Here is a 23,448-nt window from a genome sequence, read left to right on the forward strand (position 1 = left end):
GTCTCATGAAATTTCTGAATTGTGAAATTTACCAGCAAGAACCACTGAGATCCCCTGAACTATGCCACATATCTCCGGCAACAACAATTTTGCATTTAATGTGAAACCAATATTTCCCACTTTTGCCATAAGCAATACATTAGAATGTAATAAGATGAACAGCTTACCCTGTGAAAGCATGGATGTGGAAACAAGGGAGCGGGGAATGCTGCAAGTGCAGCACCACTGCCATCTGGCAAAGGGATGGTGCTGGAAAGTGCAGTAGAACAGAGAAAGCAATATCCACAACAACCCTGCACCTCCAAAGGAAAAAACAAAAAACAAAACAATCCCACATGCCTGTGTGAAAGCACTCTTACTATATTGTAGTCAATGGTATGTTCACCCTTTTAGAGGTCTCTATTAAAATGCTACAAAATTGTTTAAAAACTGCGTATTCAATTCCAGATGCAAAGGGCTTATCAGGTTTGACTCGGCTTCGGTGTGAAAAGGTGAGCCGATCTAGGCATCAGAATCAAATTAGTTTTTTATTAACTTGATTGAAGCTCCCTGCATCGTAATAGGTATTGGGACAAACCCTTAGAATTTGGTAAGGTGGTGCTTACGCATAGTGTTAACGCATCCGTGGGAGCGAAAAATACAGAGCTCCTTTATTGTAGATGAGCATAATCTTATGGTCGATGAGAAGCGAGACCGGAGACTGAGTAACAATACTCTACAGCCCGGTAGCGCGCTTGCATGCTCAAACCAAAGGAAACGAGAATGCGCACTGTACGCGCGTCGCGCGATCCTTCCGTACGCACCGAACCACACATCGGGAGGTCAGCGTGTTCTCTTTATCGTGTACAGTAAAATGAAAGTACGCCAACAAGGAACTGGTTAAAGAAAACTGAAAGAAAAAGTGTTTTCAACCAACCGTTCCAAATTCGTGAAGAAAGTTGAATAACAACATACCTACACTGAAAGGAAGGACAGAACATCGTTTCGTTTACACCACGGAAAGGATCACTCAGGTAAGAGAATGCAGCAGGTAGCCCTGGCTGGGTAGCAGGCTGTAAAGTTAGCTAACTAGCTATGCTAACGTAAGTGATTTTTTTCTTTCGCTTGCTAGCGATAAGGTAGTAGCTAGTTAGCTGGCAAGGGAATTCTCGTCTTTATTCGCTTAGTGACAGTAACGCCAATATAACCCTAGAATAATTAGTGGCTGGTGAGCTAGTTCGCATTTCCATCCCTTTTTTTGTACAGTACGTTAGCTAACAAGCAAACGTTGCGAATTTGGCAGGTAAATAACGATATAAATCAGGCAGCCGCTTGCTAGACAATTGATGTGCTGTTTGTATGAAATTGGTTAAGCCTGGCCACATAGATAGCCAATAATACACAGGCTAATGTTTACTAACGTTAGTTAAGAAGTTAGTCTAATTACATCAAGCAAAATTAAATTCCTAAATTGTAATTTAGCGCACCAGATCGCTTGCTGACCTAGCTACGTGTAACAAATGCATAACTATTAGCTAGCTAAATGATTGATTAAAACTTTTTATCTCGTTAAATAATTTCTTCCGATGTCACTTTGCACATACATGTCCTAAAATAGTTGACTGACTTGAAATGGTAAGGTTATTTGTTAGATGGGTTCTTAAATTGTTAGACTGGCGTCACGTTAACTAGTTGGCTAGCCAAGATGGGCAGCGTCGCTGAATTGCTAACGTTAGCTTAGCTAACTCTTTTTGCTGCAGTTTTTCTAGCTACCTAGCCAGCTAAGGTGTGGTTTCATGAAAGAACGTTGAACTGAAACCATACTGCTAGTTTAACCTCGCTGCAAGCGAACGAGTTCAGCATCAACTTCCTGCAAGACACAGTGTCTGAAGCTTACCAGCGATTAGTGTACAGATGGTGAGGGGGATTAACGCCGATATCAACCCCCTTTCTCCTTGTTCAACTCTAACGTTAGCTATCGATAATTTTCTCACAGAACTCACATCGCACGACGACGGGAAGCGGGTGTCATCTATCTCGGCGCACCAGCTGCCGTTCGTCTCTGTCGTTTTGTATTTTCCCTATGTTACTTTAAGTGTACTCACATTCGGTCAAAGAGTTTTTATGACAGGTAACATTAATAAGCAACTGGACAACTATATTACCTTTTTTTCAAGTAATTGTATTCCACAGGGGCAGCACGGTGGTGCAGTGGGTAGCACTGTTGCCTCACAGCAAGAAAGTCTTTCCTGCTTCTCGATCATGTACAGTAGGTTAGGTTAATTGGAGAGTCTAAATTGCCCCTGGGTGCGAGTGTGGGTGAATGGTGTGTGTGCCCTGCGAAAGAGTGGCGACCTGTCCAGGGTGTGTTCCTGCTTCTGGTCCGATGCATGCAGACCAGGAATAAACGGGTTAGATATAATGGATGAATCGAATGATGGATATCTTCCACCGTTGTTGTAATTTAAATGTAATTTATGTTCGGATTACGTCTTGAAATCGACAATACGACAGGCGGCTGTATTTTTTACACGGAGAGACTGTTTTCTAAGGGTGTGCCGTTGGCCTATTATGGCCATCTCACTATTAAGACAGAATGAGGTCTGGATGTACTCAGTTGTGTTGTGGGTGTGTTCTGTATTCAATATGGCATCTTCAGTAATTCTTTATGTATTGATTTTATTCATCTTCCCTCCTCTTATAATCCAATATACGGGAATGGAAAGAAAATTTCATTAAGGAAAGACATAACTTTCAGGCTAAATTAAATCACTGTTTTAAAAATGAAGAAAAAAAATCTATTTACTAAATTTGTGGAGCCTGTGATCTTTGGCTGTATAACAAATAAAATTCTACATAGAGTACACAAAAAACTTGTAGGGCATGTTCATTTTTGGTTGAGAATCTAACCAAAGCCACACCAATTTCCCCACAAGACAGATTGCTAAATACACATGTTTAAACTTGCAAAAATACAGTTTAGTTGAGATTGCTGTTCATATGCTCCGTATGTTCTTTGGATCATATAGCGGTTAGAAGAAATGAATGGCTGTAAGAAACACATCCCGGCAGTTTCTGTTTGTTGTGCCGGGTAGTTCTGAACACTTACATTAGAGGTGGTTCAGTCAACTCTCCAGTGTACATATGGAAATGCATTTCGACAAGCTCAGTGGAAACCGGTGTACTTTGTATTTAACTCTGACAGCGTCACCCCTCCTGAATTCTACTCACTGTGGGAAGTTCTAGGGTCAATGTACTGACTGCGTCCACAGTCTAATGGAAATGCTGCCAATTCTGCAGTGACAGATGTTACAGCGGCGTAGGTTTGGAAACATTAACTATTTATGTATTTGTCCTCAAACTGGATCTGACATGATTCAGATCATAATAATTCAGTTTTAATGTGACTAAGACAAAAGTAAGGCAGAGGCTACATATACACCTGTGTGTGGAAAATTTCACTTTAACATAAAGTTTAAGTGGTCTGAAGTAGTGCGTTTTGAAAAATGAGTAAAACGGTAAATATGAATGCATAGGCCTATATACCAGTGTGTGTTGTGAAAAGTGACAGAAGAAGGGAATGTTACTGTGGGTGACTGAGTAATCCTGCAGGAAGAAGCCTCTGGCTCCTCCTATTCTGCTGTTTGCTGATTAAAGCGTACTTAAAAGTAAACGCAAGTATTGGGACGCACATCTTTGCAGACACATGCGGACGGCTTAACTGCACGAATTGTTTTAATTACAGTGTTGACAGTAATCACGAGCACATTATGTGCATATAGACATAGTCAGTGGAGGAAAAAACATGTTAAGGCATAACCTAACTGTTATTCAAGAAGGATGTTCTAGGTGTTTGTTTCCATATGCATTGGTGGTTAAGTTGATTTGCTGTAGTGAGATCATGGAATATGTTAATAATAATCTCTTTGCTAAAATATTTTCAAAAGCAATGAAAGGTTATTGTTTAAACTATGTAAATCTGTTTGCATAGTCTTTGATTGCATTTAAAAAAACATTTTATTTGTCTTCTCCAGAGGTCTTCAGTGGGACAGTGGGCTTGTGCAGCACTGGCCAATGTGGCTTCGGTGAGGCGAAACAGTGCTGGGGACCCCGATGTCCATTCCCCCCTCACGGGCGCGTGGAGGCAAGTCATGGCCCTGCGGGAGTCCCCCTTCTCCAACGGCTGCGCGGCGGGCCTGCATGCCCTGGGCTGGGCTCTCATCCTGCCCTGCTTCTGGTTCCTGAACAGGCTGCTCGCCGTCTGCAAGCCCACCACCCTGGAGCGGGCCCGGCGGGCGGAGCAGGAGTGCTACCTCCACCCGCTCAAGGTCTTCTTCGGCGCCATACTCTTCTTCATCCTCTTCCTCCTCACCGCCCCGCTGGCCTTCCTGGGGTTCTTGCTGTGGGCGCCGCTTCAGGCAGCACGCAGGCCCTTTTCCTACCACCAGGAGGCGGTGCCTGCCACTGAAGGGGAGGCGCTGGGCGGATGGGAGCAGCAGGGCGGGGGCGGCAAGGTGACGTTCGGCTTTGCGACGGCCAACCTGTGCCTGCTGCCGGAGGGCCTGGCGCGCTTCAACAACCTGAGCAACACGCAGTGCCGGGCGGCGGCCATCGGGAAGCTGATCGCGTACGGCGTGAGCCGCCCGCGCATCCGCATCTTCGTGGACTCGCCCAGCAGCTGCGGCACGCTCAGCCCCTCCAGCAGCCTCCTGCCCCCCACCACGCCCTCCTCCTACGGGTCCACCGACACCCAGGACCAACCCCCACCCGCAGACGGCCCCGAGGAGCCCGGGGGGCCCGCCAGGACCAGGGCGGGGGACACCACGATCGAAATGCCGGGCGATGACACGGAGTCCCCGGCTCCGCCTCCCTCCGCCGCCAACTTCAACCAGAACTCCCACCAGCACCGGCGCAAGGGCCACCGGCACCCGCCGCGGGCGCTGGGCTCGCTGGGCTCGGCCGACGACGTTCCCTGGGAGGTGTCGCCGCTGTTCCCGGCCGGCGTGGACATGGTGTGCCTGGAGGAGGTGTTCGACAAGCGGGCGGCCCAGAAGCTGACCCAGGCCCTGGGCCCCCTGTTCGGCCACGTGCTCTACGACGTGGGCGTGTACGCCTGCCAGGCGCCCGGCTGCTGCTCCGGCTTCAAGTTCTTCAACAGCGGCCTGTTCCTGGCCAGCCGCTACCCCGTGCTGGAGGCCCAGTACCACTGCTTCCCCAACAGCAAAGGAGAGGACGCCCTGGCCGCCAAAGGCCTGCTCGCCGTCAAGGTGGGGCCCTTTCTTTCCTCTTCACCCTGCTCCTTCTCTTGCTCACTGGTCCTCAGGTTTGTTAATAAGCCCGGCCCATTTACTGCAGCATCCTTCCTCTGTTGGGTTGTGCTCATGTACAGCCAGTGTAGGCACCCAATTAGGGGTGGGAGATATGCTGTTTTAATATCTTCACTGGTGTAGTATAGTACACACCTTTTTATGGATTGCCGAGCCTTTCTGAAAAGCTGCTCGGGGTAAGTCCAACTAACATACTTAAGGCTGAAATAGAACTGCAGTTAAATCGTTCAGTATTTTACCCCATTACATCTGTTTGTTGCTAAAGATCGCACGCTGCAAAACTGGTCACAACATGTCACCACCTGGGTTGGTGATTGCGTGTTTACCATGTAATGTAAATGCAAGGAATTAATAGAATGAGTTGATACTAGTGTGTATATACCCTCACCTTTGAAATCATCTGCCCCAACGTTTCATGATTATGAAGGTATAGCTATGTTAATGCAAGTTATTCAGGCTAAAGACTTGAAGAAACTCTTATCAAATTAAAGTTTTTAAAAAAAGCAAAAACATTTATTAGTATTTATTAAAGTATTCATATTATTGTTATTGGGCCCATCTTATTCTGGTGTTTTTTATTGTGTTATGATTGCTGAATAGTACTGATATCTAGGTATTAATGCAAAATACCTTCTTGTCTGTACTGTGCTGTCATGCACTGTCCAAACTTTCGACAAAAAAAGAAGTGTGATATAATTCTTTACCATTTCGGCAGCCCCCACACCCAGTCACAGCTGCAAGTTCTCCCTGTCAGGCAGCGCTGGCATCGCACGTGCTCACACGCTCTGTTTATCTTACAGGTCCAGAGGCAAGCACACTGACTGTGGCGCTTATATTATCCTTACTGCACCTTTCTCTGGCTCTACTGTGTTTTTTATCACTTGAAATGCGCTTTCTCACTTTCTCTTTGGCTAAAAGCGTTTGCTAAATGACTGATTTTAATTGTAAATTGTGAGCTTTCCCAAACTGAGGGAGGATGTTTTATTGATAGCTTAGACTCTGAATTGCAATTATGCCTTCCGGACAAAGTAACAACTCTGGAGTAGGAAAATGTCAGAATATATATTTCTTGAAAGTATACAGTACATTGATGGAGAACATAGAAACTGTGTTATGGCTTAAATTTTTTTCACTGCATGCAGTGTTGCTTAACTAATAATAATTTTTAATAATGCGAGTACTCTATTATCAGGCTCAACCTGTCAAGCCCATGGCTTATGTTGGATATAAAATTGTATTTAAATAACATTGATGTTATTTGAGAAATACATATAAGTATTTTTTGGGTTTCTGTACTGAATGGTTTTTTTGGGTGTTCGCAGGTGCTGATTGGTCAGAACCAGGGGCAGAATGTGGTGGGCTATTTTAACTGCACGCACCTCCATGCTCCTGAAGGTGAGGCAGTCTCACTCTTTCAGCAGCTCGTCTCGTGTCGGCTGCCTGCAGTGATGATGGCAGGGCTTTCTGCTCTTGCAAAGAGAAATTTGTGCTCATCCTTGTGGATTAAATCAGCCCTAAATCTTTTGGGATTATGGCGGGCTCTAAATCTATGATTCCAGAGGCTTTGCTCAAATGAAATGCGTGCCACAGAAACTCGGCCGGTCAGATCATCGATACAAATAATGCCCCACAATCAATGCTTTGTTGCAGTTTTAATGAAGTCTGAATTAAATGCTTGTGATTTATTGTTTTTTTTAAAGACACCAATTTATGGTAACTGAAAACTTCTTGACTGTCAATGTCAATGGACTTGAATCAAATGCTATATGGGAAAACACAAATAATGAGTTAGACTGATTAGACTGTTTAGTTGGACATAGGAACCTCTCTGACAGCCCGTAACAGGCCAGCCAGTCTCCCTCTCTGGGTTTTGGAGCAACGCTGCATGTGTGTATTGGTCCAGGCGAGGGAGCGGTCAGATGTGAACAGCTGAACATGGTGACCAAGTGGATCGCCGAGTTCCAGGCCCAGACCAGGAGGTCAGACGAAATGGTGGTCTTCGACGTGCTCTGCGGCGACTTCAACTTCGACAACTGCTCTCCCGGTACGTGTGGGAGCACAGTGTACGAGTGTGTGGGTGACAGACTCTAAAATGGATCAAGATGGCACAGTGAACAGAAATGATAAAGTGAATGATGTGATGTTTTTTTAGTTTAAAGCTGTATGGTCAGTGAGTTCTGTTTTTCCAGCCTCTGAAGTGAATATGAAATAGCCAGACTACTGCATCACTAGGAATACAGTGGTTTTATCTTTCACCGAGACACTGGCTGCACCTCTACCCCCTCACAGAAAGCGGTTATTTTTTAAAAGTGGGGCAGCTGTCTGCTGGACTGGCTATGAGACTGAGCTTGTAATCAGAGCTGCAGGTCCAAATCCCCAGTGGGACACAACTGTTGTGTCCTTCAGCCATGTACTTAACCTGAATTTCTTTAGTAAATATCCAGCTGTATAAATGGGTACTTGACTATCCTCTTTGTCTCACATCTGTGTGTGTGTGTGTGTGTCTGTTTGTGTGTGTGCATCTGTCAGTGCGTCTGTCTGTGTGTCCCAGTAACTCATTGTGTGCGTGTGTGTGTGCATATTTGCATATGTGTGTGTGTGCATGTGTGTGCGTATGTGCATTATGTGAGTGAACTAAGTGGATAAGGGGTCAAGTCTAACCCCAAACTGCTTCAACACAAACCCAGACTGAAAATCTGACTAATGATAAAAATACTAATTTAATATGATTTTAAAAAGCCATTGTTTGCCATTGCACTTCAGTTTCCTGGGGCTACCTACTCTTAAAAAGCTCCCATTTAGCTAATTTCCCGGACTTTCACCAATTCTGATACCAGTTCCTTTACTAAAATGTTCCCTCTTTACCCAAGCTGGTTGGCTGACTTTAGTGTGCAGTGGACTTCATGTAGGGCCACTCTGACTTGGACTAATGTTTCCCTTCCCTGGTCAGACGACGTGCTGGAGCAGAAGCATAGCGTGTTTGAGGACTACAGAGACCCCTGCAGGGCTGGTCCAGGCAAAGAGAAGCTGTGGGTCATCGGTATGTTCACCCTCACCCTGATTCCTCCATCACCCTGGGCTAAAACCTTAACCTTCACCCCCATTCCTCCATCACCCTGGGCTAAAACCTTGACCTTCACTGCCATTCCTCCATCACTCTGGGCTAAAACTTTCACCCCATTTCTCCATCACCCTGGGCTAAAACTTTCACCCCATTTCTCCACCACCCTGGGCTAAAACTTTCACCCCATTTCTCCACCACCCTGGGCTAAAACTTTCACCCCATTTCTCCACCACCCTGGGCTAAAACTTTCACCTTCACACCCATTAGGTTGAAGGTTGTTAATTAGGGGCGGGACAGTTTATGACGAGCTGATTTGTCCTTGTGATAACTTTGATTCACTTTGATGTCTTTATGAGCACCTGACAGCTATTTGTCTTCTTTCCAATTATTATCAGGCTTTAGTAGACTGATGGGCTACAGGCTTTGTTTGATGGAAATTTAATTTAGCAGTTCTAGTAAACAAAGTCATATAAATAGACAACGCTAGGCTACATCTTAGAAATCATGGCCTAAGATTGCAGAACATTTAGCCTTAAGCCGAAGGTTTTGTGAGTACTCGTGTGTACTGCTCTCTAGGGGACAGAGGCCAACGGTAAAATATGAGGTGTTGTGGAAAATAAATTGTTTTGTGCTAAATTATGTTAACCATCTCTTAGATGGTTAGACAGTGGTTCCAGACCGAAACAATGAAAAAGGAGAGAGGGTGACACTTAAGAACACAATGTGTGGGTCTCCCAAACTATGCACAGTATTGTCTTGTAGGCTACACCTGCATATGCAACTCTCTTTGGCCTACAAAGAATAAATGTGTGCTGCAAGAGATGGTCTATTGATGATTTGTAGGCTATTGTATCGTATTCTGACAGTTGTGACATTTTGTGAATTACTTTCACGGCTATAAGCCTGCCTCTTTAATAGGCTGGAATAAGCAGTGGTGTTGATGCAAAGCCGATGTAGCCTGAAGATAGTAGCCTAGCGCCTGTTACTCAAAACACGGTCCTCAAGGGCTGGGAACTGCTGGTTTTCCACCTTCCCTTCACCTGGGAGTAGGTGTGAAGGCAGTCTGCACGGATTAATCTGTTAATTACCTGGGAGAAAAGAAAACCAGGATTTGGTTTTGAAGGCCAGATTTGAATATCCATGGCCTGGACAAGGTTAGGACAAGGGTTGTAGCGGCCTTATTTTTTCAGTGAAATACATTTTACAAAATGAAAAACTTCAAACACAAGTTATAATGAATCTAGTGGTGAGTACTTGTTTACTTGAGTAAACGGTCCCACCCCTACTGTTAATATGTATCTGTTCCTAGTGAATTAATGCAAAATAAATAAATATATTTAGGTTAAACCCACCCCTCCCCTCACCACATACCATTTGGTAATTATTATCTCTCTCTCTCTCTCTCTCACACACACACACACACACACACATACTCAGTATTAAGTCTCAGTATGTGTTTATTCAGGTACTCTTCTGGAGCAGCCTACCCTTTATGATGACGATGTGAGGACCCCAGAGAACCTGCAGAAGTAAGTCACCATGTCGCCGTGTCTTTCTGGTGTGCCTGAGTCACCTCATCTATTCAAATATCCCACTGCAATGACTGTAGATAAGGGTCTTTCTGATGGAAATGTATTGCATTTCCTCAATGTGGGTGCATGTGTAGGGTGGATTAGTGTACTGGAAGACAAGGTTCAGCAATCAGTTCTGGCAAAAAACTTACTTGGTTAGGGTATTAAATTGAACCTAGGTGTGTTGAATATGTATCAGTTATTATTTGGTCATGCCTCTCAATTAACATAACTGGATTTTGAAAATGTCTCGTTGGATTTGTGCAGAAGCATCTGGAGAACACGAAGCTGCAGTGTTGAGTGATACACTGAGCACACAGATCCAGCGGCACAGCCTGATCTATGAGGGCTTGGCGCTGTCACGCGGATATTTCCCTGCATTTATCCGCTCCTGGAGGCACCCTTGTGCTTCCCTGTGGGAAATGGGGCTGTGTGCAGAGAGACGTAGAGCCAATTCAGGACTTTAGCGCCCCTTTGGTCAAGAAGTGTAACTGCAGGACAACCATGACTGTAGGTGTAGTGCAGTAGTAGGCCTATGAAGAAGCACTACCATTGTATCCTCAGGCAGGGTTTTTGATTTTTTCCCCCAGTAAACATCCCCGTTTACAAGTTGGTATTTTATTAAATTAAACTGTAGGCGTTTTCCTGTAAAAGGATGTCCACCAAACAGATAAATAATGTAATGTAACAGACTTTCCTTGCTTATAGCTACAAATGACTCAGACCTTGCCACGACAATGTTTGTTTCCCTCCTTCAGGACTTTGGAGAGGGAGGAGCTGAGGAAACGGTACATCTCGCCCCCCGTCCGTCTGGCTGGGTGCCCCCTGGATTACCCCGAACCTGGACAGCCCTGGGTTGGCCGGCGCATCGACTACATTCTGTACCGGGAAAGCACCCTCGATAAACAGTGCCACACCGTATGTGTCCCCTGAACACAGCCCTACAAACCCCTGCCTACATCAACCGCTCAACTATACCACACTATAGCTCAGCGCACCTAAACTCGACTGGGAAACAATAGTGATACAGTTTAAATGGATAGAAAAAGGTGATTATATATAGTGACAACTACAAATCACCTTCAGTGATTGCATTAAAAAGAGATCAGGGTAGCTCCCAGAGTACCATAAATTTTTAGTAACATACTCCTACATTTGTATTCATACTACCACTACACTGATTAATGAAAAAGCACAATGCAGTTAGAGGTGGTCATTTTTTGGAAGTGTATTTTTGTAGGGTGTATACACTTAAAAGGCGGACCTGTTCAGGAACTTTTAAGCGTATACACCCTATAGTCAATCCATTATCATAATGAAAGCTGCAAAGAATTATTATTATTTTTTTTTACAGAGAGCATCAGTAAGTTAACATGGCTAATATCAAAAAGACTTTAATAAAGGAATTCAGTTTGGCCTGTTCCCAATCTCTGGGGTCATTTTCTCAGGGCAGGTCTGTTTGTGCCCAGTCTACTGAGTGCTCATCTGTTGATCTCCATTTCCTCCCCTGACAGGAAGTGGAGGATTTCACTTTTGTGACCCAGCTTGCTGGCCTGACCGACCACATCCCTGTGGGCCTAAGGTTATCTGTAACACTGGATTTGGATGGAGCCAACCCCTGAGGATCTGTCCCTTAGGATCAATCCCTGAGGATCTGTCCCTTAGGATCAATCCCTGAGGATAAACCTTTGCTGTAAAAAGATGAGGTGGCTTTGATGAACAGATGGGCAGACGGTGGTTTCACTGTCTGATTTAAGCCCACAAAGGGCCGATCAGTGAGAGGGGCTGGTCTGCTGGTGCTGGAGACATACCTCAACTGTCATTCTGGTGTTTACCAAAGAAAAAAAAATGTGCTTGAAACACAGTGGTGATTCACTGTGGTGGTGCACAGAATTACAGTTTACAGAAAGCCAAAATGAATGAACAGCGAGAAAGTGATATGCAACAGTGACCAATGCATTACACATATATGCCCTCACTTCCCCTATGCAGTACCTCTCTCAGTGTATGGACCCTGTGAAAAGGGTAAGCATGTAAATCATGCATGTTTTTCCTCATGTCCTGATTTGCCCATGAATGGGAACAAATAAACAAGATGTGCCACCTGCCCTTTGTTTGTAATTGCATGGTGTAATGTGGCATTTGATTATGGAAAACTGTCTACAGTTCAGGGGCCTCATTTATAAAAATGTTCTTGTATTTATACTTGAACTTAGTCTTAAGATCATTTCCGACGGTGTGCTTACGTTCGATTCATAAAAGATACTGAGCATAAAAAACCTTGCTTATGCAGGTTCTAACAAGCCCATTTGTAACTTATGCACCTATGATCTATAAATCTCAAATTGACTTAAAATTGACGGCACCTGAACGTGCCTTACAATCAGCGATTTCCCCTTATATAATGCTAGTACAAATGAGGGTTTAGTCAGGAATAACCATGGACCAAAAGAGATAAGCAAACTTTTTGGAAGACGAGAGCACAGCGATGGTAGAAGAGATTGAAGACAGGCAACACGTATTATTCGGTGGACTAAATAGTGGGTTGACAAACAAAGCCAAACAGGTAGCTTGGGAGTGTGTCGCCGATGCAGTGAACAAATTGTTCATAAAGCAAATGCAAAATTCACCACAGGCTTGGACGCATATGCATCCCAAACTACAATACCCCTACATAGCCAGCAGGAAAATCGCTTACGTCAAGTCTAGAATTTGCGTAGAGATAAGATCATTTCCACGTCAAAGTTAGGTTTTATAAATAACTACTTATACATGATTTTCTGCCATAAGTCCATACTTAAGATCAAAACTGATCGTAAGTCCATTTATAAATTAGGCCCCTGGTCAGAAAATATGTTGTACATGGGAACACAAAAACAACTGTTAGGTTTAAAAAAAAAAAAAAAAAAAAAAATCAATACAGGAGGACGTTCTTTGATGCCCAAAATGAATGTGGCATGCCATACCTTCTTCAGTTGTAGACATGTCAGAATGTGTCCATTACCGTATTTAAATATAATGAACTGAAAATAAAATTTGAATTTCATAATTGATGCATTTATACCAAGTATAAATGTTTTTACATGGCCATTTTTTGTTGTTGTAAATGTTAGGGATCATTTCTGAATTCCACGTTATTACATGGGTGTTACTACCTTGTACCTGTTCTGTAGAAAAATATATGTTATGGGATGGAATTAAAATTTTGTTACAGGATAAATTGAGAGAGTAATAAGTGTGGAGTATTTCTGGACAAAATGTTTTTTTTTTGCCTCATTCACTTTTCTTAAATCATTCTTACTTTTGTTCTTAAAAATGTTCCTACGAAAAACCAATATGTGGTTCATGACAAGTGCAGACCTTTGTTTTTGTGTATATCTCAGGTGTTTGTAAATTTTATGTGGAATCCTGTTCATCTGATTGGATGAAGGAAACAGTCGAACTAATACAGATAAAAAGAAAAAAAACAGAAAAAAAGATGAATGCCGAAATGTTCTTATGGTTCACGATTAAATATACGATCAATAGTTTATGTGTTTTGTGAATGAGGCCCATTGAGTTTTCACCTGTATCACTGAGTTGTGGGGGGGTACCTTTTCACTTTAAAGAGAACATGTGAAAATGACAGGTATTCACATTTCATTTTATACAGTATATGTGGTAACCTGATATGAATTCATTATGAACACTGAAGTGACAGAAACAGAAGATTCCAGAATAGCTCTATTTTTTCTGATAAATCCACACATTACATTTTGAAATAACAGTTTGCAAATGAATGCCACAAATTAGCATGTCCCAAAGACTATGAGTTTAAGTGTAACAGAACATAGCAAGACTGGCTACTGTACAACAGTGGTGAGAGTTTATAAGTAGAGTGTAAATTAATACAGTGAGTCCACCACATTTATGCTTTAATACAAACTTGCAGGAAAAAAAAGCTGAAACCATTAGGTGAACACCATGGGCTACCAACTATGAGTTCAATACTTTTTTTTATTCACTAGTTTCCGTAAAAAAACTGGTTATGACCAGCTGTATATTTACTTTTTTTTTTTTTTTTTACAAAAATAATAAAGCTTGATTAATGTATGGACTATTTTGGTCAATTGCTACATGTATTCATCAGTTTAACTTTCAATTGACTAATAACAAACAACTTGGTTAAGGTTTACATAATATAAATAATTTTTGCAATGTAGGCCAGTATTTTCCAGTGGAAGGTTGTTTCCCCCCGCCATCAGCTGCAGTGGAAAAAGGAGTCAGTGCTGTCTAAAATTTCACCTTCATCTTTAATACACAAAGGCCTTGTGGATAAAACATTTTCAACTCATTCAAAATGTTCCAATTCGAGGTAAAAATAAAGTGCTTGTATTCAGTGATACTCGAGGGGTGAAGGAATTACCCAATTATATAATATCTGGATAACACACATACATACAGTGATGAATCAGATCACAGTAATTCTAAAGCAACATTTATAATAAAATACTGCAACTGAATATTGAATGTATGCGGCACTGCACTGACTTAAATAGTACATTTTTAATGTATTTTTCTTCTTCTAATGTTTCTACTCCACTTTAGATTCAAATGCAAGGAGAAACTGGGGGATGTAATGGATGCTGCGGAGTTGTGGGTAATGTCAAAGACAAAGGAAGGACAGAACATGATGGGCAGAGAAAGAACAGGGACAAGATAAAGACTGCATGGTTAGGGAGAGCCAATCAGAGAGAGGGGGTGAGTTCAACAGGCAATGTTTTCTCTCGGCTGGTGGTGGGAGATGAAGTCCCCATTCCTGCAGTGGACTTCACTTCCGACCCGGCCCTCCATGAAAGGAGCTCGGTGGGAGTTTGACGCTGGGCGGTGACGCACGGAGACCTGTCAGTCGGAGGTGTACTGGTCCCCGGAGGAGGGCAGGTTCAGGCGGCCGCCGGTCACGCTGGGCAGCAGGGAGAGGTCCGGCAGGCTGCTCAAACGAGAGCGGAGCTCCTTCCGCACCTGCGACACCCGCGCCAGCTTGTGCTTGTACTCCTGGAACAGGGCGGGAGAGCGTCCTTATCGTTCCTGCTAATGCTCATCTCCATACTGCCCCAATGCCAACACATAGCAGGGAGAAGCTGTGAGGAGCTCAGGTATGTTCGGGAAGGTTCTTGTCCCAAATGCATTTACTTTCTTTAGTACTTACTCTTCGGACCAAGACTATGGTTATTCACTGACAATACGGCAAGAAAGGTTTTCAGTGTGTCCACTTTTGTTAGTGTTTGCAGACAGGTTTTAGTTAAACCTTTTCAATTCAAAACTAAGGGCTATGATTAATCAATCCAAACAATTAGTCCATTTTAATCCTTACATCTAAATGAATGTGATCAACATCATGAATGAATTCAGTGCCAGCATACACTTTCTGTTCTTAAGGCCTTTTGTCTTTTCTGCCTTTTACATATTACAGGTGGAAAGCTGCTAGCATGAATATTAGCAAAGCATTTATATTTTGTTTAGTGAATCGTTGAACATTTTACTGTGACCAAGCCATGTATGTTCTATGTACATACAACATGCTAAACTGGTTTCAATACAAATAATCAAAACCGGCTTCATTCCAGAAAACCAATTTGATTATTTGAAATGAAATCCTGTCCATACTACAGCTCGCCTGGAACTGAGTTGAGTGGCTGAAGCTAATCAATGGTAAGCAGTTATATCTAAGAACAGTATAAACGAAACTAAACGAGGTGTACGCACTTCCAGCTTCTGCTCTTTCTCAGCTAGGCCGTCGCGCTGGCTCTGCAGGAACGAGGCGAGCGTGCGTGTCAGCTGTCTTCGGTCGTCAATCTCCGCAGCCAATCGGCCGCTGTAGTCCGCCAGCAGCAGACACGCCTCCTCCACTAGCCGTGACAGCCGCTCCCCGGACTCCTTGTCTGCGCCCACCCCAGACAGGATGGAAGCGTGAGTTAGGCAAAAAAATATTTATATATGCAGTCTAGATTTGAGAGCTTCTGCTTGGAACCCTCCATTGAAGGCATGCCTGTTTGTGCAGGTTATAGTCCTTTCTGGATTGCATATACCACCTGAAAACTAACAGGAATGTGTGGTGCACATAATTCCTAATTAGTGAAGTCTGACAAGGGGAAGTCATTATAGGCAGTTGAAAGTGTTCTTGTTTGTAAAGTACGAATGGCACTGATTAATATTCAGTCAACTTTTAATTTATGCCTGTTCGCTTTCCAATGTATTTGTTACAATAATTGTGGTTGTGACTTGAGTTCCAACCGTATTGTGTATGAACATTGGGAGAACCAAGCTAACTGGAGAAATGGGTACTCACCATCATACTTAAGACAGTGGGAAGGAGGCCTTATTTCACTTTACAGAAGTATTACATCAGTACCATTAAAATGAGCTTACAGTGAATCTCACATGAAGAGGCAGAGCCACAGCCAATCAGAGCTCAGAGGGAATGCACTGTTGCTGATTGGTTGCGGTGCTCAGTATGTTTCTGTGCATACCGGTGATGCGGGTCAGCAGCGAGGTGTCCAGGACCTCGGGGGGCAGGGAGGAGATGCGCTGCCGCACTGTGGCGTCTCCAGACGCTGCGTTCTCCAGCTCCTGCAGGGCCCGGATCAGCTCCGACGTCTGGGCACACGGAGCGAGAGCACAGAGAGAGGATGTGGGTTTTCTATTAGGTTTTTAGTTTTTGCCTGGACCGCAACAGCAGGGCCAGCCCTACAAACGCGAATGTCTGTGACTGACTGAGCGACTGAGTGATGAAGTTATACTATTGGTCGGCCGAGTTATGAAGTTACACCATTGGTCGGCCAGATCATGTGTTATGGGTCCAGCCATATACTAGGTTTCCTAGTCTTGTTTAAACTAGGTTTTGTAACTGACCATTAAAACACAGGAAACCTGAAGGTCTAACAGCAGAGAATCTGTAAAATTGAAAAAGAAAAAGCCTGTATTGGTGAGAAAAGGACTGAGGATGACGTGAGAAGTGTTGAACAGGCCCACAGCACCCCCCTGTGGCTGTGTTTGGTATCGTTCAGTACCTGTGGGGGCTCCTCTGGTGAACTCTGACAGGGGAAGTCGCCGTGGTCCAGCTGGATCTCTTCATAGGGCCGCTTCTTAGGCTTCTTCTCACCGTCTGCGAATGAGATAAAGACCTGCTGTACACATTTCCCACTGTCCTAACAGTCCTAACAGACATTACAGCACCCTCTCAGCACTTAAACAAAATCACTAATGTGGCCATTTTTTCCCTTAAATTCAGGCATTTACCTTCACTATAAATCCCAGGGAAAAAGCAGAAGGACCAGAAGGGCAATGTATCACAGTATTTGGGAATTGAACTTCTAAGCAGTAGGTCAAGCAGTATTCCTGTGTAACATGGTGAAATCACCAAGCGGCATAAATTAACATCATGTCAATTAAAAGCTATATATGTGGTCTGGAATAACAGTTGCCGCTGAGCACAGAAATAACGCTGTGTGAAAGGACTACAGGGCGGTTCTGGTTCAGTGGGTGCCTGGGTCAATACTTACGCAGGACCTGTGCCAGCTTGTCCAGCAGCTCATTTTCATACACTGCCCTCTCCTGCCAGATGGTCAGAACCCGACCCAGCTGTTTCTTGCAGTCCCCTTCACACTCACTACAGAAGGGGATGAAGAGTCTGGCTGATGCATGGTACATAACCCATCCTGCATGCTCACATATTGAGCCACAGAGCACTCCTTACATCACACTATGGGCTGTTCTTTGAAAATAGAGCAGCACCTTTCCTTATAATTATGCAATAACCAGCCATATATCCAATGGGAGCTTGAAAGAAAAGGCTACAGCACTGTCTTAATTACGTTAAAAAGACAGTTACAATTACCACTTGGTACACCCAATCAAATACTTTCTATAAGACATTTTTCTCAGACTATTAAGCTCTTGTAAAAGGTAGTTATTCCAACTTTCAAATCAAATCATTTTCTTAAAAACAGACACAAACTTCAGTGCTGTGCAATGGATTATGTCCTTGCAGTGTTGGGAATTATGAATACATGCCTGAGGTGCTACAAAGTCAGACTCTATTACAGCTGTGTGGAGAATGGAAGGATGCAAAAAAACAAGAAGCACTCCCAATATCAGAGCTAAAAGTATATGAATCTCACAGTGCCCCACTCACCTGGACACGTGTTTGAAAGCATCTACAATGACAGGCGCAAAGTCATCTGTGAACTCCGGCCCTTTTCTCTTGCTGTTCTGGATGACATCATTGGCCAGGTACAGGAAGGTCAGCTTGCGCGCCACCTTGGCTGCAGGCAGAGACAGACAAACAGACGCATACACACATGCGCACATACACACACGCACACAAAGACAGGCGCAAACACACATAGACGCACACAGACACGCAAGACTGCTGTGAGAAAGACCCGTGCTGCAAAGAACACTGTCCCACACACTGTCACATATGAGAGAAAAGAACTGTACTGTGGCACTGTGCATGCTAGGCATTATGCTTGTTTGTGTACGTTGTGGTTTGGCCTGCAACCATATAAAAGCTTGCTTAGAGATGTGTGCGTGTGTGTGTGTTTAAAAATACATACCCTAATTATACTCTTCTTCTACACACATAAAAACAAAGCACATTTCCTCAGGAGAACTCAATGGTCTTTCCCAGGAACATTGCCTTCCTCATGAGATGCTTTATTTTCAAATCTACATGTCCAGCCCCCAACCATCACTATGGCAACTTAGGGGCCCTGGTGAACCAGCGTCTGAAGAGATTTTCTCTCCAGTGTCCCAAAACCCTCTGTGTGTCACTTAAAATTACAACCCAGCTCTAAACAGGGCCATGAGGGTGAGCTACTTTCTTGTGTAGCTGTTTGGTTTTTTTTAGCTCCACACCCAGTGGATTACACTGGGATTGCCATCGTGGTTGCACTCCCACCAAGAATCTGTATTTTGAAAGATGATACAGATTACTTGTGATATTTTACAAGGCTCTGCAAAGGCTATTAAGTTTAGGCAACAAAATTGTGCCAACTCTCATCGATTCAGTCAATGTGCTGAAAGACTGATGGATTAATTTATTTCGAACGGTGAAACTGTCTTTGTACTAAATCTAGGTAATACTACATAAGAAAAAAATTCAGTATACCATTCACATTTGAACATATATTTTGAGAACAATAATAGATGCATATGAAAAATAAACTTGTGAACTGCCATACACATTGAACTGAAAGATAGCTTAACTAGATTGTGGGATCTTGTATTATTAACAGGATTATTTTCCCTGCATAGAACATTTAAAATTTCAATTCTAGGTTTGGTAAACTAGGTTTTACTTTATTTAAATTAAATCTGAAACTGTACTGGATAATAGCCTGCAGAAGTATGTGTATCGCAGCTTCCACAAAATTATTGGCTTTATTTATGCAGCATTCATGATGGAAAACCTGGAACTTTGCATCTGCCATTTTCCCATGGCTGCTGCCACAAACCAGTGCGAGTGAGTGAGACACATCCTCGTTAACGGTTATGCATCAGACAGGTGTGTCAGTAGAAAGAGAAATGCACATTCAACACCATCCGCAATGACAAACATGATTATTAACATGATTTTCACCATTTCCATCTGTATGTAAATTGGTTATGTCTACAGCTTGCCTAATTACTTATAGAAATACATTCCAAATGTAGGCCTAACAAGATGTAATCTTTGGAATACGGTAACGTTGCAGACAGTGAGGGAGTTTTACTTTAATAGTATGGAATGGATACACTTCAAAGTTTTTTTTGTCATGAATGAGCTATTCAAAGGCAAACAGACTGAAACACTTTTCTAGGAATTACATGCACCTCTATCCACAGTTACGGCACACTAACGTGTCAGGTCCTCAGCTTAAACACTGCACTATAAAAGGACGCACGAGTAGTTCCACAACTTTGGCTCGCGTTATGAATCTTTGATTTTTTCAGTCATTTCCAAATTACATGTATATCATCGCATATGAAACAGAAAAGTCAGTTGGCGTTCAGAAGTGGTATACAGAAAGCACTGCATTCCTTTCTTTAGTTGGTGAATGTCTGCAAATACGGTTTATAGTGAATTCACCTTTTAACCAGACAACTTATGTAGTCTTCAACTCCCTTGTCAGGTGTGATTCATTAGAAAACACATGTATACCTAGCAAAGAAAAGCATAGTCTAAATGACACTGAAATTATTTCATACTCTTTGTTTAATTAATCATTTTCCTAGAGGTCTTGAGTCCCACTTATTTTTGCTTTCTGGAAGATTTTTTTTAATTTTTTTTTTTAACACTGGCAGAATCTACACCATAGAGCCCAGCTGTAAGGCATACAAAAAAATGTTGATTTATGCTTCCCTCAGAATTTTTAGGTATTTATATGTGCAGGTATTGTGTGTGCAATGTGGATAATGTGGTTGACAGAATAAAGGATGTCAGCAGTGCTGAGGAAGAAAAAATAAATCAAAACCAAAAAATAAGATTAAGTACAAAATGTAAGAATTTGCAGTGAAGAGAGCATATAATCCACCCTCTTTATGTTTTTTGTACTTTATTCAGAAGGGGGAAAGCAGAGAGATGATCACAGTACAGAAAGTGCAATGACAGGGAACTCAACCCCTGACTGCATGGGGGCTGCATATAGGAGGCTATAGGGTGAGAGCTGTCAGTCCTGTGGATTGTACTTTGTCTCACCATAAGTACTCTACCTCAGACATAATCCTGACTTTATCAAGGATAACTAATAAAACAGCATATGAAAAGTAATTCTGAAACCTGTTACTATTTCAACCGGGTAGTTATTGCAATTCTCACACTGTTATATTCACATTTCTTATTGAAAAAAAAAGTTTACCTAATGGTTTGTGGCCAAGTAAGGATCAATCACGTATAAAATTCTATTATGAAATGCTCAGGAAAGTGAACAATTTTGTTAACGTGGTAAGAAAGCTATGTGTACCTTCCTCCGGTGCTGGCATTGAGGTCCGGAGATGCAATGCAATCGAACAGTTGTAGATTAGTCATGTTATCAGACATCTAGAAACACAAGTATTAGCTGGATGGAAGACAGTCTACTTTGCCTCACTTAGACACCTGTCTGCTCAACACTGCTGGTAATTATCAAAGTTCTAAACTGAGTAATGTATGAATAGTCAGATATGTCATAACAGAAGGTATTTTACCTGCCAAGGAGGTAAAATATAGGCACTTCAAACTACAAAAAAGACAAATGAATAGGCAGAAAGACTCCTCATAATCCTTGCACACAATTTCTGACCCAATTCTTAAAACGGATTGATTGGCAGCAATGAAGTTATCGCCAGTGTCCTTACTTAATTTAAGTGTCATTTTGTTGTGACTTGGGATTCATTCTTGTTAATTTAAGTAATGGTTTCCTCAATTTTCCACAAAATGTGTGATATTCCTTACAAAATAATGGCCACTGAAGTGTGGTAGATGAATGGGAATTTAAAAAGATTTACAAGGTGTTGCAGGACGCTGTGAATTTTTCAAAGGTAATGAAAAAATTGATGCAGGGTCCGCATGTGTTGCAACAGTAGACACCGCCGTCGAGCAACGTGAAGTAGCCCTACGTACGTCATTGCACGTCGTGGTTGACTAGAAACCATATGCTAACTTTCCAGCAATGTTGCTACTAGGTGGACTCGAACATTTTTCTCACTATTACAAGTACATAATAAAACTGCTTACGTGCCTCAATATTACAATAAGGACTGTGTCCATAAGCAAAACTGTACAGCTCCGTGCTGCCTGGACTTACAGGGGCCACAAAATATGATACATTGACTCACAAAACAATTAGCAAATATAAGCTAGCTGGCTTCAAAACATGCACGCAGCGAAACGCTGTTCTGATAACTTAGGATAGTAGCTAGCTAGAAGTTGGACATTTGTGGACTAACAAACGAACGTTACTGCGTAAATGTTGACTAGTTTTCTGGATACATGGACAGTTAACGTTAGACATCTGCTCAAACGCCCTGGGGTCAGGCTAACGTTAGCCGGCTTGCAACACGATCATATATTCTAAAATTCCGAAAAGGCTCAAATAATTTTGCATCCAGATACCTAGCTAGCCACGGCTAACAACATAGCCAGCTGGTTGGCCATTTCATTCGTCAGACACGGCAGTACACCACGAATGCAACGCGTAACGTTACCTTTTTTCAGCTCGTTGTACCAAACCGTAACGATGGTTTTCGAGTGTTTTCTGTGGTGGATTAGCCATAACGACAGTGTCTGAACGCTTTGCTGCGAATTGCTGAGCTCCGAGAGTTTCTTTTCTAAAGCGGCCTCGGAAAACGCCGACATTTTAAAATATAGCAGTCTCTGTTTATTGTGTTTTGTATTGCATTGACCTCTTCAGATGCAAGACAGTAGGAGTATCCACCGACAGCAGCAACAGCCGTAACAAGCCAGTTCACCCTCCGATAGTTAGTAACGATTCCCCGAACTCCGTTGCACACTGTAGCGTTAACCAAGCTAGCTAGCTAGCTAAATACAAGGGGAGATGAGATACAATCGTATTAGCGAGGATCAGTCCACCGAGGACGTTGCGCAGGCCCTGCACGGGAGACGGCGCACGAGCCCATTGGCTGGAATCACACTGAGGCGCTTTATAGCGACTTTAACTCCTGATTGGGTGCAACCTTTTGCTACTTGGGGAGGGTCTGTTTTAGAGTTTTTCTTTCCGACTTTGGCTTATGTTTGAATTGAACCTCCTAGCAATGCTTATTTGGTTAGAGCGCAGACAGTCCTGACGGCGCAATGTATTCGCTGTACTCGTAACGTTAATAATTTTAATGGGTGGAGTAGCGAAATTCTCTAAAGAATCTCACTGTTACAACTGGAATATTTTCACCCTTTTCCTGTTTTTCAACAGTCTCGTGAATTTAACTGGTCAATCTATTTATCATCGTCATACAACGTTTTGACCCAAAATGCTTTTATTCACGATGTAGCAATGGCCAATAATGTATTTCAGAGACATATTCTCGCTGCAAGAAAAACCTGTTATAACCTGTTATAAAACAAAATCTGTTATGTTTCCAATGTGTGTAACATGAAGAAATAGTGTAGCAACAGAACTTTAGTTGAGGCTTGCCATTAACATGGTGATGCTACGTGCTTGTTCAATTCAAAACCAATTGCTTGACAGCACAACTGTGTTAGAAGTTGTGTTACACATCCGCCGCTAGATGTCACACAGGGATCACCATTCTGCCTTAAAGATTGTCTAGACTCTAGACTCTAGAGTGTCAAACACTGCATTACTACTGTATACTGCCTTTAATTTAACATTCATTCGCCTCCAAAACCTTTAGTTTCTCACCCAAAAGCATCTTGTTTTTCCATCCATCCATTATCTATAAGCGCTTATCCCTGGTCAATGTCACGGGTGGTCCCTGTATCCCAGCATGCATCTTGTTCACACAATCTTCAATAATAATCCCTGATAAA

At 42.8% G+C, this 23,448-nt stretch overlaps 2 protein-coding genes across 6 annotated transcripts; one reads left to right on the forward strand and one right to left on the reverse strand.

Annotated features, from left to right (window-relative positions):
- Nucleotides 1-741: 741 nt before the first annotated feature.
- Nucleotides 742-12,049, forward strand: smpd5 (sphingomyelin phosphodiesterase 5). Of its 4 annotated transcripts, none has more exons than XM_035429716.1 (8): nucleotides 742-1,013; nucleotides 4,014-5,246; nucleotides 6,629-6,701; nucleotides 7,210-7,350; nucleotides 8,257-8,346; nucleotides 9,836-9,899; nucleotides 10,700-10,859; nucleotides 11,456-12,049. In XM_035429716.1, exons 2-8 carry the CDS (start codon nucleotides 4,131-4,133, stop codon nucleotides 11,561-11,563), a joined length of 1,752 nt encoding a protein of 583 aa, XP_035285607.1. In that variant the 5' UTR covers nucleotides 742-1,013; nucleotides 4,014-4,130; the 3' UTR covers nucleotides 11,564-12,049. The 4 variants fall into 4 exon arrangements, with proteins under 4 accessions (XP_035285607.1, XP_035285614.1, XP_035285625.1 ...); XM_035429723.1 differs by lacking the exon at nucleotides 742-1,013 and adding an exon at nucleotides 1,031-1,082; XM_035429734.1 differs by lacking the exon at nucleotides 742-1,013 and adding an exon at nucleotides 1,180-1,282.
- Nucleotides 12,050-13,646: 1,597 nt separating this feature from the next.
- On the reverse strand, nucleotides 13,647-22,582 carry LOC118233793 (regulation of nuclear pre-mRNA domain-containing protein 1A-like). Of its 2 annotated transcripts, XM_035429748.1 has the most exons (8): nucleotides 22,149-22,582; nucleotides 20,927-20,938; nucleotides 18,115-18,244; nucleotides 17,483-17,589; nucleotides 16,991-17,085; nucleotides 16,451-16,577; nucleotides 15,687-15,862; nucleotides 13,647-14,975 (listed from the first exon to the last, which is right to left on the reverse strand). In XM_035429748.1, exons 1-8 carry the CDS (start codon nucleotides 22,297-22,299, stop codon nucleotides 14,826-14,828), a joined length of 948 nt encoding a protein of 315 aa, XP_035285639.1. In that variant the 5' UTR covers nucleotides 22,300-22,582; the 3' UTR covers nucleotides 13,647-14,825. The 2 variants fall into 2 exon arrangements, with proteins under 2 accessions (XP_035285639.1, XP_035285649.1); XM_035429758.1 differs by lacking the exon at nucleotides 20,927-20,938 and having other exon boundaries at nucleotides 22,149-22,581.
- Between the last annotated feature and the right edge of the window lie 866 nt (nucleotides 22,583-23,448).

The sequence above is a fragment of the Anguilla anguilla genome, chromosome 1 (assembly GCF_013347855.1).
Source record: "Anguilla anguilla isolate fAngAng1 chromosome 1, fAngAng1.pri, whole genome shotgun sequence".
Classification (NCBI taxonomy): Eukaryota; Metazoa; Chordata; class Actinopteri; order Anguilliformes; family Anguillidae; genus Anguilla; species Anguilla anguilla.

Coding starts and splice junctions, on each gene's coding strand:
- smpd5 (XM_035429707.1), top strand. Junction 7,351..8,256: donor CTTCGACAACTGCTCTCCCG/GTACGTGTGGGA, acceptor TTCCCTGGTCAG/ACGACGTGCTGGAGCAGAAG. Junction 8,347..9,835: donor AGAGAAGCTGTGGGTCATCG/GTATGTTCACCC, acceptor GTGTTTATTCAG/GTACTCTTCTGGAGCAGCCT.
- LOC118233793 (XM_035429748.1), bottom strand. CDS start 22,299: ATGTCGGCGTTTTCCGAGGCCGCTTTAGAAAAGAAACTCTCGGAGCTC. Junction 17,086..17,482: donor CAAGCTGGCACAGGTCCTGC/GTAAGTATTGAC, acceptor TCTCATTCGCAG/ACGGTGAGAAGAAGCCTAAG. Junction 16,578..16,990: donor CACCAGAGGAGCCCCCACAG/GTACTGAACGAT, acceptor CCGTGTGCCCAG/ACGTCGGAGCTGATCCGGGC.